This window comes from Zonotrichia leucophrys, chromosome 4 (assembly GCF_028769735.1).
Source record: "Zonotrichia leucophrys gambelii isolate GWCS_2022_RI chromosome 4, RI_Zleu_2.0, whole genome shotgun sequence".
Lineage (NCBI taxonomy): Eukaryota > Metazoa > Chordata > Aves > Passeriformes > Passerellidae > Zonotrichia > Zonotrichia leucophrys.
Window position 1 is genome coordinate 1,935,760 of NC_088173.1, and position 17,660 is coordinate 1,953,419.

At 45.0% G+C, this 17,660-nt stretch overlaps 1 protein-coding gene across 2 annotated transcripts; it reads right to left on the reverse strand.

Annotated features, from left to right (window-relative positions):
* Positions 1–9,522: 9,522 nt before the first annotated feature.
* On the reverse strand, positions 9,523–17,185 carry TNIP2 (TNFAIP3 interacting protein 2). 2 transcript variants are annotated; one of them, XM_064712148.1, is made up of 6 exons: positions 16,672–17,176; positions 14,147–14,452; positions 12,348–12,431; positions 11,537–11,818; positions 11,054–11,173; positions 9,523–10,567 (listed from the first exon to the last, which is right to left on the reverse strand). In XM_064712148.1, exons 1-6 carry the CDS (start codon positions 17,110–17,112, stop codon positions 10,286–10,288), a joined length of 1,515 nt encoding a protein of 504 aa, XP_064568218.1. In that variant the 5' UTR covers positions 17,113–17,176; the 3' UTR covers positions 9,523–10,285. The 2 variants fall into 2 exon arrangements, with proteins under 2 accessions (XP_064568218.1, XP_064568219.1); XM_064712149.1 differs by having other exon boundaries at positions 9,524–10,567; positions 17,044–17,185.
* Between the last annotated feature and the right edge of the window lie 475 nt (positions 17,186–17,660).

Genomic DNA, 17,660 nt, shown 5'->3' on the forward strand with positions numbered 1-17,660 from the left:
GCCAGCAATGGACTGTGTCATCTTTCTTATAAACACTTCCAGAAGTGCTTGTTTTAAAAGCCATGCTGTGTGCTTTTTTTCTGATTATTCAGCACTGATTCCTGAGATAAGGGTCTTTGTCTAGTGTTTTAGCTGAGGTTTTAGTGTCTCCTCTGTACCTCCAAGGGTTATTTATTTATGTAGATCTTGAATACTTTGAATGTGAAAGTTAATAAATAAATACATTAAATCTGTCTCAAGATTTGGGTCAGAGAGGAGGGGCAGAAAAAAAAAGACTCATTTCTCCCTTTCTTGAGCAGTGCCAAACAGCTGAAGCTCAGGTTAACCCAGGAGTCTTGGCAGGCAAGTTGAACCTGAGCCAGTGGTGTGTCCCTTGTGCTGAAGGTGGCAGGTGCTGGGCAGGGCACTGCCACCATGTTGAGGGAGGTGATCCTTCCCCTCTGCTCAGGCCCATCTGGTTCTGGACTCCCCAGTGTGAGACAGAGTCCAGGCAAGGACCACCAGGGTACTTCAGGCCTTGGAGCATCCGTCAAACAAGGAGAGGTGAGAGCTGGGACTGCCCAACCTGTAGAAGAGAAGACTCAGGGGGATCTTCCAAATGCATATAAATACCTGGTGTGAGGACAGGATGGCAAATGGATCCAGACTTTTCTCAGTGGTATCCAGTGACAAAACAAGAGAGCAAGGGAGCACAAGTTGAAATGCCAAATTCCATTTAAACATAAGGGAAACCTTTTTTACTGTGAGGGTGATTGAACTAGGAGTAGATTGCATAGAGACATTGTGGATTCTTCATCCTTGAGATGGTCAAAACCTGAACTGGCCACAGCCCCAGGCAACCTGCTCTAGCTGACCCTGCTTTGAGTAGGGGATGTAGAACTACGTGATCTTCAAACCTTCCTCTTCCCAAGCTCAGCTATTCTGTGGATTTTGAAAACTTTCCATTGACTCTGACAGTCATAAATTTGGCTTAGGCAAGTAATTCATGCCTAGACCTGTTGTCTTTGTTCAGAAGTTCCAGTAAGTTTCTTTCTGTGTTTCCTTTAGGTGCTGGCTCCATGCCCTTGTCTTTTTCTCTGAAGTTCTCTTGCATACAGGCAGAATTTTCCATTATTGATTTAATGGATGCTTAAAAGATATTCTGTGGTTTATTTCCTAAAAGTCCCTTCCTTTATGGTCAGTATTGGCTTCCAAATCCATAAGCTTTTATAGCCTTTTATTGTGTTTATATTATCCTTTTCCATCTTTGACCTCTCACTTGCAGAGCTGGAGTGGAAATCCCAAAGTCCAGGACACACAAAGTGGTATTTTCCAAACCTGTGGTCCACACATGTTACTTGGAAGAGATTCTTGCTTTTGAATGTGAAGGATCTGCTTACCCTGGAGTCTGAATTTGTTGCTTGCTTTGACTGCCAGCCTCTTGTGTAGATGAGACTCATCTTGACTCATGAGCCATTGCATCAGGAACTGGAGGGATTGCACCAGGGTGAACAGCTGTGTAGCTACAGGTTGTACTGGTTGGGTGCATTGGAGCCCTCAACAGCTTGTGGGTGGTGTTGCCACCACAGGTGCTCCCTAAACTCCTTTGCACCTGAACTTTCACTGTTCAAACCATGCCTGCTTGGAAATAGGTGTTAATGATGTGTTGAAATACATTGAGTAAGACATGTTTTGAACGACATCATGTTAGTGGACAGCAAGTGATAGGATGGGGCTGGGTGTGCTGGAGGCTTGCTCTGTTCTATAGCTGGGATTTTTAGGCAAAATAGCTTTCAAAAGTGGTAGGGCGTTGTGTTTTGTTATTTATATAGTGCACTTAAAAAGTTGCATGATCACTGTAATTATTTAAGTATGCTATCTCTGAATGTGGGCACAGCCTTAAACTGCAGCAGTGCATCAAGCCCCAGAGAAGCCTCTTCAGCCTGGGTACTTCAAATCTGTGGCTTCCAAAAAAATGCAAGTGGAGGGAACTTGCTGGTCCTGGCAAAAGCTGGCTTAGAGAACTTGGGTATAGAAGCAGGGGAAGATAAACAGTTCAGTAATGTAGTAAACTATGGAAAAAGAGTCTCAGTGGAGTTTGTAGCTTGTGACAATATAAAGTGTTTGTGCTGGTGACCTGAGGCTGAGATTTTTAGTGTATCCAGCTCAGGGCTTCTTCCAATAAATTACAGGGTTGTCTCATTGGAATGATGTCAAAACAGTTGCAGTCTTTGGACAAAGCTTGTTCTGGTTTGTGTTAGCACCATCTCTATAAACACTTCAAGGTTGTCCCTGTGTTGTCACTTAAGAAGCAACAAAGAGAACTTAAACAAGTGACAGCTCTCTGCCTTCCTTAAGTAGAGAGTTGCATAGAGGAGACTGGAACTTTGAAAGTCAGTCAAACATGAGCCATTTTAATATTAACACTTTTCAGAACATGAACCCCAGCTTGTAGAGGGCGGCTGAAGAACTGCTGAAGAGTTACACAAGCCCAACTTCTCATTATAGACATTGGGGTCCTTTTCTGTGGATGCTGGGAACATTTATGTGTCCCTGTGGTTACAGAAGCAACCTAAGAGATCAGTTTTGTGAACGCCTGTTACAAGTTATTGTCTGTTCTTCCTACTTGTTTTTGCATTATTGCAGCAAAACAGAAATATTTGAAGGTACCTATAGTGCAGGCATTTTTTTGGGACTTGGCTCAAAATTGTTCAGTTGCCCAGGCTGTGGAAGAGGTTCAGGTATAGATTATGGTGACTGCTGGGTGAAGGTTGTTGGCAGCTGCTGGGGGTGCAAAGGCACAAGCTGACTGCAGGGAAGAGTAAGAGGTAGCACTGGCCTGCCTTTCCAGGCTGTCAGAGTGGCTTTCACTGCTCAAGTGTTTCCCAACCTTGTCATTGCCCAGTGTGTGTAACAAGTGACACTGGTGCACGCAGGAGAGTACAGCAAAGGCAGAGGGGACAGTGTCCTCACACCCTTTTGCAACAACTGCACGTTTCAAGTTCCCCAGCTGTGCTGAGAGGAAGTGGTTATTCAGTCTTGCTGCCATTTCAGGAAGATTAAAGCTCCAGTAAACTTTCCCTGAGAGAGTCACCTGGAAACCACAGAGGTAAAATTTAGTATTTGCCCACTGTCTACCAAAGGATATACCACCAGGAGGAAACTGAGAACAAGGTGGGTGCAAGCTGAGTTGAGGAGAAAGGCCAGAGCAGTGCAGTCCCCAGTGCACAGGAGTTACCCTGGCCAGCACACACTATTTCCCCCCTCAGTGGTTATTGTTGGGAGTTGAAGACTGACATTTTGAAGGAGGGGGCGTGGTGCCATGCAACTGGTGTGTGTAGGTGCAACAAAACAAAGCCTAAAAACAGTTCACAAAATAAGCTGTCACTCATTCTTTGGGTGGTGAGGTAGTTGTGCTCATCAATTTTTTCCACTGTCCTCAGGAGCTGTCACCGTGCCGAGGGTTTAGGGGATTCCATACCTGGTTATCAAAGGATAGATCTTGTGTGGGAGGGGAAAGCCTGCCTGCACCCCACATTGGTTCCTGGTCTCAGCCACAGACTTTATTCTCTAGAACACCCTGGTCTAGTCCATATCTTTGCCTTGGTGTTTCTTTAAAACAAATTATACCTTATTCCCCTTTCCAGATCCTCTCTGCTCAGTGGCAAGTGCTCCAGAGCCCTCCTCTCCATTCCTGGCTTGCACATGGCAGAAACCTCCTGGGCCATCAGAGACCTCTCCCCCTTGGGCCAAGAGAGCACCAGGCTACACCTGTGCCCTGGTATTTTGGAAGATATTTTCTTTTCTGTTTATTTTCTCTTTTGCAAGAGGACTGGCCCTGAGAAAGTGCCACAGGGGAAAGTGATGATGTTACTGCTGGAGCTGAAATGCCTTTCAGTGACCACTCATCACTTTAATAGAAGAGCTACTTGAAGAAGCCTGAAGGGCAATTGCTTGGTGCTTTTGGGACCAAGCTTGGTGCTTAGAGGCACTCAGCTGGGCTGGCCAATGTCACAGGCTCTGGGTGACATTGAACTCATGGTGACTCCCCAAGAGCCATTTTTGTGTTTGACTGGGATTGGAATAGGGCAAAAGGAGGTTCTGATAATGGGTAAGTGGACTGCTCAATAAGGAGAGACTGGAGGATAGAAACACCCCTTGTGACAGCAGCCAGGATCAAAAGAAGGGCCTTTTTCCTCCAGAGGTGTCTGCTTCCCATCTGCCTGCTGTCCCTGGGAGTGACACAAACTCTGTCCTTCCACCTGGGGAGGTAAGAACAGGCCTTGCAGAAGGTGGAGCTCAGTGCTGAGGTCAGAAGAGGAGCTGAGAATCACTAAATTAGATCTGCATCACTGAGGGCAAGCCCAGGTGGTGGGAAAGAGGAGTAGCATGCTCTGTTGGACTGTGCTCAGCTCTGTGTGTGAGCTGCTTCACATCCCACCAGGCCCCACTTTCTCTTGGTAGGTGATGTTTTTTCCTGCAGTGTCTGTGGACCTTTACAGTCCTCCCTGTAGGTCTGAATTTCCCTGAGATGTGGTACTGATAGAATGAGGGCTGACTCTTCTGTGGGTGTCTGAGCTCCTTTCTTTGCTCATTTTCTGTTTTATGAGCTGGGCTCAATTGGTCCAAGATCTGAGCATCTCTCATCTCCCCACCTGTGAGTCCTACAAGAGATGGAGCCCCTGCCCTTGTAGCAAGGTCTGAGATCTCCTTCCTGCACTGGGCAGGAAACAAACAGGGTTTTGTGAGCAGGACCAGCCGCAGTGGGGCTGTTCCCAGAGCTGGTCTGTGTGCCTGTGGCTCTCCTCCCAGCCCAGGCCCAGCTGGTGGCTGCAGGTGGCTGGCTGGTTGAAATTGCAGCTGGCACAGACCAGGGAGGGCTGTGGGGGCACAGCTGGAGGAGATGACAGCTCACCTTGCCCTTGGTGCCATCAAAGCCCTGTTCCCTTAGTGTAGGATCTTGTCTCAGCAGAGGAGGTAACTGGGTATCACCCAAGTCCAGGCTGCTGTGGAACTGAGGCACTTGCTGTTCCCTTCAGATGTGCCCTTCTGGGCTGTGCAGGGGAATTTTGGGACGTGGCTGAAGGAAGCCTGGCCTGCAGCAGGAACCAAGAAGCTGAGCAAGGCATGGGGTGTTCCAGTGCTGGCCAAAGAGCTGGTGGGGAACGCTCCAGGCTGCCTTTGCCCCTCCTGTATAAAGGGCCTGTGATACTTGTGTGTAGCCAAGGTATCTGCCTATGAATTAAAAAAAAAAAAAAAAAATTAAAATCCTTTTTATATGAAGACAGATTTGATGAGTGCAGGATGGGGGAGGAGGGTCCCACTGCTCTTTCTTCCCTCCCACTCCTTCAGAAGTGAGAGAGTGAAAGCCTCAGGCAAGGAGAGTTCCTGTGACCCTGAGGAGGTGGGGGTCAGCACGAGCAGCCAGGTGCCCTGCTCAGCCCAGCCATCAGCCAGGTCTCCAGAAGATGTGCTGGAGGGTTGGTCTGGGGAAGGCTGGTGAGGAAATCAGTGTGGTGAAGTACGCACTTCTAGAAGGCACCAAAAACACCCATTCAAAATCAGCTGTCTCTTAACGCCCCATCTGATTCAGTGTTCTCCATACCAGAGCCCCATGTGCCATGGGAAGATCTCAGGTTCCTGAGGGAGGCTGTTGGCCCCTGTTGACACCATACACCCTTCACATGTTGTGGATTGTTCCTGCACCAGCAGCCTCTTACCAGCAAGTGTAAAAGGAGGGGTGAAAAGTGGACTAATGAAAAAGGGGAATAACAAACACACTGAGCAGCAGTGCAGTGGAGACACAAGTGCTGTGCCACTTGGGGTGGTTGGTGCCTCCAGGAGCTCGTGTGTAAGCAGTTCCTGCAGCACACTGTAAATCCCCAGCTGACCTTGCTGGAGCCCTGACCCCCAGGACAGGCTGCTTCAGGGAGGTGCTGGGCTGTGTTCTGCCCTCAGAGAAGAATTTAAGGCATCAGGTAAGAAGGCAGGAGTGCTTAGCCTTATATCCCATTGCTCTGCTGAGGTCCTGCTGGGCTGACCTAGTGCCTCATAAGCCTTTCTTACACTAGGTTTCTAGCTGACACCATCTGTGTCCCAGCTGATAGCTAGTGGGGCATGGTACTGTGAAATATTACTACAGCATACTTTGAATTCACATAGATTTTGTAGAAAAAGCATTTGAGACTTCCCTTTTTTAGAATGAGAAGCACTGCTGTTCTGAGTATAATGGTGTGGCATCTTGTTTGGAATTTCCCTTGCTTTCTATATATACACATGCAGCAAAGCCACAGGAAATGGAAGTTTTAAAAAAAAGAGCATAGAGCATAGGTATCTGCTTCTTGAACAAATTTTATTCTTGTAGTTGGTTTTACTATTAGTGAGCACTTACCTTGAGGCATCATTTAAGGTTTATTTTAAAAGATGTGACATCCTAAATCACTGGAGCCTGAAGCAGACATGGACTTAGAAGTTGCACGTCATTTGAGAAACCTTTTAGCTCTGTCCTGCCCATGCTACAAGAAAGAGCATTATTGTTATCTTTTCTCCCTTGGGGCTTTTGGGGTAGGGACCAGCTTCTGAGGCTTCTTGCATTTGTATTTTCTAAGATGCAGTGAGTCAGTGTTGCCTACAGCTGCTGTCGTGATTGTGTGCTAAGGGCCCACTTCTGCATGGCAACCAGCAGGGTTATTAGAAAACAGCTTTCCTCCAAAATCCTGAGCAAAGTGCATTGTAATCAGGTCCAGGAGAAATGAGAACAGGCTTGCCAGCAGCTGGAGATTGTACAGTCTGGGAATCTCATTGCTGGTGAGGTGAGAGAGATCCTCAGGAGCTGAGTAGCCCTGGCTCTGGACTCAGGTTGGTTTGGAGAGCAAAACTGAGGAACGGTCATTTGGTGGAGGAGAAATTTTAAGAGAAGAGACTAATCATGAAGGTAATTGGACAAATCCCCCTTGGCAGCTTTTAGTATGTTAAGACACATTCCTCCAAGTCCCAGAATAGGCAGTTATCCTGCCTGCTCTCAGCCTCTGTGGAACTGCAGTGTCTCTGTCTGCCTTTTGTCTGGTATTGGCATGCCGCTGCACTACAGGCAGGGCTCTGAATGAGAGATCTACAGAAGCCTAAACAGGCATTAACTTTGCCTGAAAACAGGGTTCACTTCTCTTGGGTGCCTTTATTACCAACACAGCTAATGAGGAACTGAGCCCCATCCATACAGTCAGACAGTTTTTCTGTATGATTTCAAGAGTCTCTTGTGTGAGGATGTCTTTCTGCAGTTGAACAGATGATGTGTTTCATTGAACAAGTGTAGTACAAATGGATAATGAAAGTTCACAAAGTTTATGCTACTGAAGCTCCTTTCACTGCATGCAGTTACTTTCTTACTCATTATGCCTTTATTGCTTTCTTTTAGGAAAGGGACTGGGTTCTTGTTGCTATTCAACCAAGCAAGACACTCTGTTTGGACAACCATCCAACAAGAAAAGAACACCAGTGTGATGTGAGGCCAGAAGGAGCTTTTCTTAATTTAAAGAGTTCAAAAGTGCTGGAAATTCACAGCCACTTTCACTTGAGTGTTGGGAGAGTGGAGCTGACAGGTTTTATGCATTCTTGTCTGCAAGCTGAGAAATGTGGCTAGTGAAGGTAGGGGCTGGTGGCAGTTGCTGGGGATGCCTTGGTGTGTATGCTTTGCTTGGCGAGGAGGGGGCAGGTAAAGACTTTGTAGTGTTTTATCAAGAGACCTACCAGCGAATTTGGTGTAAAAGTCCAAGCACTGCATAACAGACAACTTTTCTTAGGAGCAATAGTTTATGGCCCACAATCTGAAGCAAATATTTGCATGTAAGACAGTGGCAGTTCTTTATAGTGTAACATTTCTTGGTTAAGCCAGAACAAGAAACAGTCATGCTTTTTACCAGCTTGGTGGAGGGGGGGGGAACCAAAAACCTCAGTAGAGGTAAAGTCAAACAGCTCTGAGGAGAAACATTTTTATACAGAAAACCAGCAGATCTGTCCTAGATTTATGTCACAGGTAGTCAAATGCCAGTCCTCATTTATTGCTCTTATTATTGTATGTGGTAGCTGTAATCTGTGCCTGATCTGTAACTTTACCTGGTTTGGTTTGTTGTTGGTCCAGTGTTGTCTTTGCTGGAGGTATATCCAAGTTTTCCAGCTCTGCAGTACTCTCCTTTCCCAGGATTAGTGTGAAACTAACCTCTGCTTTGACTAGGGACTAATTCACAGAATTTAAATCCACAAGAGTAGGCACTATTAATTTTTTGTGTAGTGCACATTTCTCCTATCTAATTCCTGCATCTATTTCTTATTAGAAATTATCATTTCTTATTGTAGGTCAGTCTATCCAAGTATACCCACAGGGATTAACATAAATGGAAACCTATAGCAGATTTCTCCCTCGGATACTTATTAAAGCAGTCATCATCTCAAGGCAATTAAAAAAAGGTTCTGCCAAGACCTAACTTACTTTTCTGTTCTGTTTGTTTTCTTAAGTGTGTTCTAGTGTGAATCAGTACAAAACTCAAGTCCCTCTTTTGCTGTATCAATCACTGGCATTATCATACTGATAAACACTGAAGCTGTAAACCAGGCTTGTTTAATGAGAACTGTCAAAAAAGTAAGATTAGCTTATGCCACAGGAAGTTTAATCATGTTTCTCAGCTTATATTCTCTGGGCTGCATCTGATCTCTAAGACCTTAAAAGGCAATGTAAAAAATGGTCACTAAAAAATCCAAAACTTTCTGCTTGTTTGTGCATGTTGTGTTGGGAAGAACAAGCTGGAAGTGAATGACAGGATTGCAGTCAGCTGTAGATTTGATTAAAAGTAACCATTGCTGCATGCAAGGGCCCAGGCATTGCTTTTGGTAATATCCCACATAAGATAAGAGTGGCATAAACCATCATCTTCCTTTGGGGCTGCAACAGGATCCCAAAAAGGAAATAGCCAGAAAAAAATCCACATTCCTTTTCAAGTGTGGAATGTGGACCGAAGCAAAGCAGAAGACAAAAGTTGTTACACAAAGTGAGTTTTCTTTAATTATGCAGTGCCATGGTTGCACTAGGCCTTTACTTTCTGTCCCATCCTTAACTCTTGCTCTGACACAGTGAGAAAACAATTTCAGCTTCACCTGGAGCTAAGCTGCAAAAACCTGTCGCACTCTTATATTTGTACACTTTAATTAATTGCTGATACTCCTTCACAAAACAGTCCCCTGCTATTTGTTGAAGCTCTCTCAAGTGCAGACAGGATAAGAAGAAATCTTAAGTTAGCATTGGCATAGTCACATGTGTGTGGCAGGGAAGGGGGTTAAATGTGTTCCTGTACCTCTGAAATGTCAATCTTTCGCTCAGAGATGAGGAGTGATTTTTTTTTTCAACATATTTGAAAATAGTCTGAGAAGCTGGTTATCACTAAAGTAATGAAATAACTCATACCTGAAACCATGACATTTAATTAGCCCTTAGTATAGTTCACTATTTCACATTTAAATACTTACGCCAAAAGAGATTTTTGGACCCCTTTTGTAGTAAAGCAAATGCAGAATCACTTTTATTATAAAAATAATCCTTAGGTCAAATAGGAATACAGACAATAATTACACAAATATCCATTCACAAATCTGTAAGACAGATATTTATGGCACAGACAATATAAATATCCCTGTACCTTGTTTCTGTGCAAAAAAGACAGGCTAGTTTTAGTCAATAACCAGCCCTTTTATGTTTTCTTCACTTCTTCTGATTTCAGTTAAACAGAAGGATTTTCAGATGAGATGTTTGAAAGTTCAGCCTCAAGAGTCAAGAACATACTTTCGCTTTTAATCCAGATAAAGCACAGTAAGATTTTTCCTATCCTCTGCCAAAATATTCCTTCCTGTTCTTCAGCCTACATTTTTTGGAAGAGGAGGAAAATTTCAAGTTCAGTAATTTTTCTCACAAGCCATCAGATGTGGTAGAGAATTAGACCCAAATAAAGTCAAGCTGCACTCTGAAGCTAAACTACCACTGTAGGTTTCAGTTTAGTCTGTAGTAGAATCTCCATTATACTTGCTTTCCTTGTAGCTGTCAAAAATAGTTCTTCAGAAAAACACTTTGCTTTCTCTTGAAGCCTTTCACACAGTCCAAGAGAAGGCAAAATCAAGAGGTAGATATTGTTCATCCTCCTAATTCCCCAGAGCTCTCCATTTGAATTACTCTGTTTTAGGACTGTAGGAGATACATGTATAGAGCAACTTTTACATCTATAAAAGTAGTGATTGATTGACTTACACCCCTCACATCCTGTGGTCACTGACAACATTCAGCAACGTGCTTGAGGAATTCATCACCAAGTTCATCACTGAAAAACCTCATGCAGTGAGGGCATCTGAGTTCACCCTGTGCCCTGCCTTCAGATCCCAAGTTTCCATTGTCCCCAGGAGGAGAAGCTTGTTCAGACTGTGAGTTTGTTCTTCTCTTCCCTGTCTGGCCTGGGCTGTTGCCTCGTAGGTGTTCCACATTTGTCTGAACAAACAAATGATTTTGGTTACCAGCGTGAACTCTGAAATGACTGCTTGTGTCTCTGGAGTCCTAGAAAGACAAAAAAAGAGCTCTTGAAAAAGATGCAAGAAAAATACTTTTTTTAACGGGTGATATTTTATCACCTTGATCTGAAACACCACTCAAATATTTATCTGAGGACTTGTAAATAAATTATTAATCAGTTTTTGCAGTGGTATTAATATTGTTGTAAAGAAGGTTTGTAGAAAACACAGAATACAACCAGTGTGCTAATTTAAAGATGCCAAGAGTCATGGCTGTCCTGTACCTTCTAAGAATTCCCCTTTCCAATGCTAATCCAAAAGCAGAAGAAAAAAGGGACTGGAAAAGGGGTATTACATCTGAACTGGGAAGCATCTCCACCAGAACTGACTATGAAACAATCAAAGTTTTTGATAGCTGCTGAAACTGTTTTAGAAATACTAAGATATTTTTAAAATATATTTAGAAGTATATTTTAGTCCCAAATTCTGTTGGCATGCTTCAACTAAAGAAGCAGCATGCTGCTTTACTTACCTGTCTTCTTGCTAGCTGGTGTTGCAGACATGCAACTTCTGCCTGAAGTTCTTGTATTTTACTCTGCGCTCGTTCTCTGTCTGATCTCTCAGATGTGAAATCGTCTTTATAAACCAGGACCTGGAATAGAATTTTTATTTTAATATTTTATACATTAGAGCATTGGCAGGTTAGATTGGAAAGCTGAGACTGATTCCTTTATTACTTATTCCCAGAATATCAGTATTCTCTATTGTATGTGCATTTCAAAGGTATTTGTATTTCTTTTACAGATCTTTCATATTCTGTGTTGAGGCCAGCAGAACTGCATGGAGTTCTTTAAGTAGTGAGTTTCCTTTAAATCTGTGGTGTTAAGTATCTGTATAGCCAAATGTGCACAGACACGCAAATGTCCAAAAAAAAATATCCCTTTTACCCCTTGGACTTTAGTGGTCTGGGAAGAAACTAAGAATTCCCATGTGTAGGAAAAAGAAACACAATGACCTGTTGCTCCAGCATTTGTATTCGCTCATGATCTCCTTCACAAGCCTTCTTCATGTCTTCCAGCTCTCTCTTGGTTTTTATGCACTCATTCATTTTCTCTTCCAGTAGTTTGTTTAACCGGAAGATCTCCTTGTGCATCAGGTCAGAATTCCTCTGTGCTGGAGCTCCTCCGTGGTGCTGCTCCAGCTGGGACTTCATCTCCTTCAGCTGCAGGTGCAGTCGCTTCACGTACTCGTCCCTGCTCGCGTCGTACTTCTGCCATTTTGCATTTAAATCTTCCACCTGAAAGTTCATCCAGGACATGAAGAATAGGGAGACACAAACTTCCAGGCTTTCATAGGCTGTCTAGAATTGCAGGACCAAAATCTTCTAGGGGATAATGCAACATGCTGACTCCACCCCTGAGGGTAAGTCACTGTACAGGAGAGCAGGAGATGATTGTGCAGACTCTTCACAATCTCCCAGCCTTCCCATCTCCCACTCCAAAGGGACAATATTAAATAATGTGGAAAGGGAAGGGTCTAGTGCTGTTCTTCTGGGATGGAATACTGATCCACAGAAGGAACATGAAAATTTTCTTCTGCTCTGCACTGTATTTTTTAACAATAAAAATCCAGTGTGTTAGAAATTATGTAATAAGTTATTCTTAACTAAGGGAACCAAAACTATGTGCCATGTTGAAAGGACTAAGAAAAGCTGTCTTGCTTTGTTATTGCCATGTAATTAGATTAACCAGATTTATCTATTCCAAATTTACTCTAATACAAAATACTTAGCAAATATTAATCTATAACAAAATGAAAGTACTCACGTGAGCTACTTTTTGTTTTAACATCCTGTTTTCCTCTTGTAAGTTGCAGATTAGAGACTGAAGTGAAGTTTCATTGTCTAAAAGCTGTAATTTTCAGATAAAGTTAGGTGTTACTTTAACATAAAAATCTCAGATGCTGTTTGGCTGTGCTGTTAACTGGAAGTAATCTTTTTTTTTTTATGGGATATGTAATGACATACATCTAGGTTTTTATGACCTTGGTACTGCTATTAAATAGACCTCATGACAACAGTGTTTAAGAGTTTACACAAAACTACTTATCTGGAGTAGGAGAACACATGACAAAGGCACAGATATGCCTTCATCTTGCTTTGTTATTACTGTCAATTTTGGGCAGTACTAGGAAGAAATTACTGAGGGGAAAAAACCCTGCTTGCTAAATAATTGACTAAAATGATACCTCTTTTTTACAGTTGTGACATCTGCTTAAAAAAACCCCGGTGTACGTGAGTAATATAGAACACTTTTGTGTAAAATTCCCTAGAATCAGCTAGTAATGGCATCTGAAATTTCTCCTCTTCAACAGGGAAGTCCCCACTGTACAAGGTTAGCTTTTATTGCATATATCAAAGTCAATCAAGCTTCCTGTCTATCAATTACATGTTAAATATGATAAAGCCAAATGCTTCAAGTCCCTTAAAAAGTCATTTTTTCTTCTACCTACTCAACCCCTATTTCTTACAGGTAACTTTAATGTAAGTTTTCTTTGGAAGCACTTCTGGGATGTTTGACAAAGCAGACATGAGTATGTATAGATATCATCACAACAGCACAGATGAGTGCTCATGTGGAAAACAGCATTACCACAGTGTAGCACTAACAGCCTAAGTCAGAATTATTCATTTTTGTGAGAACTGTCTGTAGCACCCTACTCACTGCTCTGATCTGTTACTAGAGGCAGCACTGCTGTTATTTCCTTATGGTTTTTTAATGAATTACCTCATTTTAATGAATGTTTAATAAATGACTCTCAGCCGTCAGGACTTCTGCAACAACAGAACAATGATCTACCCTTACCCCACACTGAGAACTTTTACTGAAGCCTCAACAGCCATTAGCATAGTATACCAAAATCCAGGTGTTTCTTTGTGCCCTGCAGTAGCACTTCTGACACTGTCCTGTTATGAAGCTTTTTTTTAAAACATTCCATTTTTTTTTAAACATGAAGAGAAGCATTGCCCTGCACTCAGAGGCCAGGGGGAATCCCAGAGCAAAAAAAAAAGGTAGGACACCTTGACTCATATTCCACTAACCAACTTTCTTTAGGGCTATACTGCATGTGCAAAGCCAAATCCTGATCCGAGAAGACCACATGTTACAGAGTTCTTAATATAAAAACTACTTTGAAATATCTCTACTTTTTTCTGTGATTTTGATACTTAAACAAGCAATCAGGAGAGATAAGCTTCAAAATCACAGCACCATCTAGCGCTGCACAGAAGCAGGAGTGGTATAAGGTAGGTACTGTCTCCTGTGTATTGAGGGAAGAACTGTGATCATGGAATTGCTGAGGTTGGACAAAACCTCTCAAATTCTTCTCCTCTCCAAAAAAAGCCTCTGATGATGAGATGGACAATAGTGAAATGGTAGACAACTGCTTCTATCCTGAATTTCAGATACACGGAATTATTTACCATTGCCATGGCAGTCTTAACACCCTACATGAAATTATTTAAAGGGCCGTTCTCACCATTCCCCTGTTACAGCTATCATACTGTAATTAACATCTCGGAAGCTAATAAGACTTCAAAGACCCACACAGTAGCTGTTAAGAATACCTGATTAGATCTTTCTGTAGGTATCTGGTCATCTGAATTCCCCTTCTCTTTTCTTTGCTTCTCTTCTAGACATTTTGCCAGATGTTGGCACATTTCTGCTGTGGACGCTAATTTGCGTTGAAGCTGGTGAGTTTCATCAGTGAGTGAACGGCACAAAACATCACTGGTGGCCTGAGCCTTCTCCCTCTCTGCCAGAGTCTTCTGCAGTCGTAAGATTTCTCTCTCCTTTTCATATGGAGGCTGATTTATCATCTGCTGTATCTCTCCATTTTTCTCCTCTAGCTGCTGATTCAACTTCTGCACTTCCTAAACAGAGGGGGGAGGGGAAGTTACTTAAAAGCAAAATAAAGTCAAAAGCCAAAATACATCTTAGACTTCAATATTGCAGTAATTCCTTATTGCTCCTGCACTCATTGCAAAGTACTTAAAAAGTAGATCAAATCCATTTCATTTCTGTATGTTCACAAGACCTTGGAACTCTTGGATCAATCAATCAAGAACTGCTCAGGCAGCCATGCAAACACTTTCTAATCAGTAGAATGGAGGAACAAGCAGCAAAAACTCAGGAAGATTTTATGACTATACAGCAGCAACAAAAACAAGAAACAAACTAATTTAAGATTAATAACTGTGGAGACTGAAAAATACTTACAGGTCTCATACACTAAACTACCATATAATAGAGATTTTCCTCAAAAGAAAGAAGGAACTGTTAAGTCATCAAATCCAGTGAGGTGTATTCACTGCCTGGCACTGTCACAAGGACAAAACAGAGCAACTTTCCCACCTAGGAAAGGATGGGAATGGTAAGGTAAGGATAAACAAGCAGAAAATAAAATCCATGTGGCAGCAGTGGCTCTAGTTTGGGCACAGCTGACTCCCAGATACACAAGGGGGGTCTGACACACCCCTAGAAAACAACTGTGTACTTGTTTCTGCATCTCCTTGTCCTGTTGGGAGCTCTGTGGGATCATCCACACTGCAGTCACGTCTCTGCAGGTGTTTTGGGAAGGAAGAGGTTTGCAAACCACCTGTAGTTCCATGCACTGAAAGGCACTGGTTCTGGCTTTGTAAACAAACAGGGTGGTTTTTACACACCCTCAAGATGCAGGCACTAGAAACGTCTGCAGCACTGCTCCTCCAGAATCAAGGATCTCTGGATGCCAGTGCAGACCAATAGACAGCTCCTATCCCAGCTCTACCACTCCAGTTCTCAGGAGTGCTAATAGAGCTGTAAATCACTGGGAACACTCTTTGCCAGAACACTGGCCTCTGGCTTCACAAAAGTGTCCTTTTTATTTGGTTATTATTTAGTGCCAATTATTTCAGTGATCTGACTGGGCCTAGCATTGTATTCTTTCAAGAAATAAACATTAACATCTGACATAGATAAACAGCACTTGTTCTTATTACTGACATTTACATTCTTTAGCTTCATGATGAATGCTAAACTTCCCCTTTAAAGATATTCAGCACCAGCCTTTCAAATATGTTCAGATACCATAGGTTTGTCATCTGTCTGCAAAGTGTCAGTGAGATCATCTCTTATAACAAATTTCCAAACATTAACTTTTTAATATGTATTTTAGGTGAGTGTCATATATGGAAAATGTTTTGTATAAGCATTAGGTCAAGAGATTACTTATGACAAAAACAGTTGTTTCAGTTTTAACTACTGCTGCTCAGTTTGGAAATTACTTCATGCAGCTTCATCTAGAAATAAATGCTGTAAAAATCTTTGAGAATTTCAGACTGAACCTGGGAAACTCTTAATGACAATAACCAAAACAGCCCTTGTGCTGGATGGGGAGGGATGCAGTTTTCAGGTTTTTTTCTTTCAAGAAAGATACTGATTTCCCTAATCTATCTCTCCCGACTTCTCAGTTACTTCTTCAAATATGAACGTCCTACCTCACTGTCAATACAAAAATCCATTTTTAAGAGCACTTCAAACAAAACAGTGTAATAGAAAAATTCGTGGCATCAGCTGATTATCTAATAAATTCAGGGAGGTTTTTACTAATTTTCTTTCTCCTTATGAAAACAGTTGCATGAAGATCTATAGTGCCCTGCTAAGTTTTTGGTTTAGGATTTTATCGTTTTGCCTTTTTGAAGTGAACGCAGGGGGCGCCACCTTTGGACACAAACGGGCGAGTTGCTTCGGGCACCCGGCGATGGAGCGGGCATCGCTCGAAGGGGCTCCAGCCCTCGCTGCCAGCGCCGCACCAGGAGCGCTGCGGGGGCAGAACGCCCGCACTCTCCGCCCGCACCGCGCTCCCGAGGGAGGGAAAGGCGCTGCTGATGCTGCACCGCTCCCGAGGGAAGGCAAGGCGCTGCTGATGCTGCACCGCTCCCGAGGGAAGGCAAGGCGCTGCTGAGGCTGCACCGCTCCCGAGGGAAGGCAAGGCGCTGCTGATGCTGCACCGCTCCCGAGGGAAGGCAAGGCGCTGCTGAGGCTGCACCGCTCCCGAGGGAAGGCAAGGCGCTGCTGAGGCTGCGCTCCCTCTGCGCGCCCGCGGCTGTACCTGGCTCAGCGTCTCCGCTCTCCGCGCCGAGAGCCGCTCGCTGTCGCGGGCCTGCTCCAGCTGCTCCAGCAGGCTCTCCACCAGCGAGCGGGCCGGCTCCGCGCCCGCCGCCGCATCCCCGCCCGCCGCCGGGCCAGGCTGCCGCTGCCGGGCCAGGCTGCCCCGCAGCTCCCGGATCGTCGCCTCCTTGGCCGCCAGCTGCAGCTGGAGGTGCTTCAGCTGCTGCGCGGACTCGTGGTACAAGGTGCAGAGCGCGTTGTACCGAGGCACTTTATTCTTCAAGCTCCTGTTCTCCCGGTGCAGCTTCTCCAGCGTCTCCTCCACCTGCCTGAAACGGGTCACCAGGGGGTCTGTGCTGCCGGCCTCGCTTACCGAGCACATGGCCGGGGTAGCTCCCTTCTGTTCCTTCTCCAGGGCGAGCAGGAGCCCAGACAGGTGCATAAAACTCGGCAGCGCAGCAGACCCAAGACAGCGGCTTCGCTCTTCCGCCTTCCCCGCCGGGGGAGGAGGCAGCAGCTCCCTTTAAGGGCTCGCAGGACCCGCCTGTGCCGCCGCTTTTTTCTGTGGGTGGGGCCGGGCCGGGCCGAGCTCCGCCCTCGGGGGAGAACCCCGGCCGTGCCGGGCGCTCTTTCCCCCGGGGCCCGCGCGGGATGCGGCCCCCGGGGCAGCGCTGCCCGGGGAACCCCGGCAGGGCCGAGAGGGAGAACCGGGCACCGGGGGCGGGGGGAGAAACCCGGGGGCGAGGCAGGGGGCGAGCGGGAGGCTCGGTGGAACGGGGGAAGTCCCGGCGGGGCGGGGGAACGCGGGCAGGAGGCTGCGGGAAGGGCGCCGGGGGGAGCGGGGCTCCCGGCGCACCGAGGGTCTCTCGGGGCTGGCGGGCGGCGCTGGCTCCGCGTTGCGAAAGGCCCGGAGCGCCGCGTCCTCCCGGCGCCGCTGCGGGAATTCCCGGCTCCGAGCGGGACTTTCCCCGCTGGCGGCGACCCCCGGGC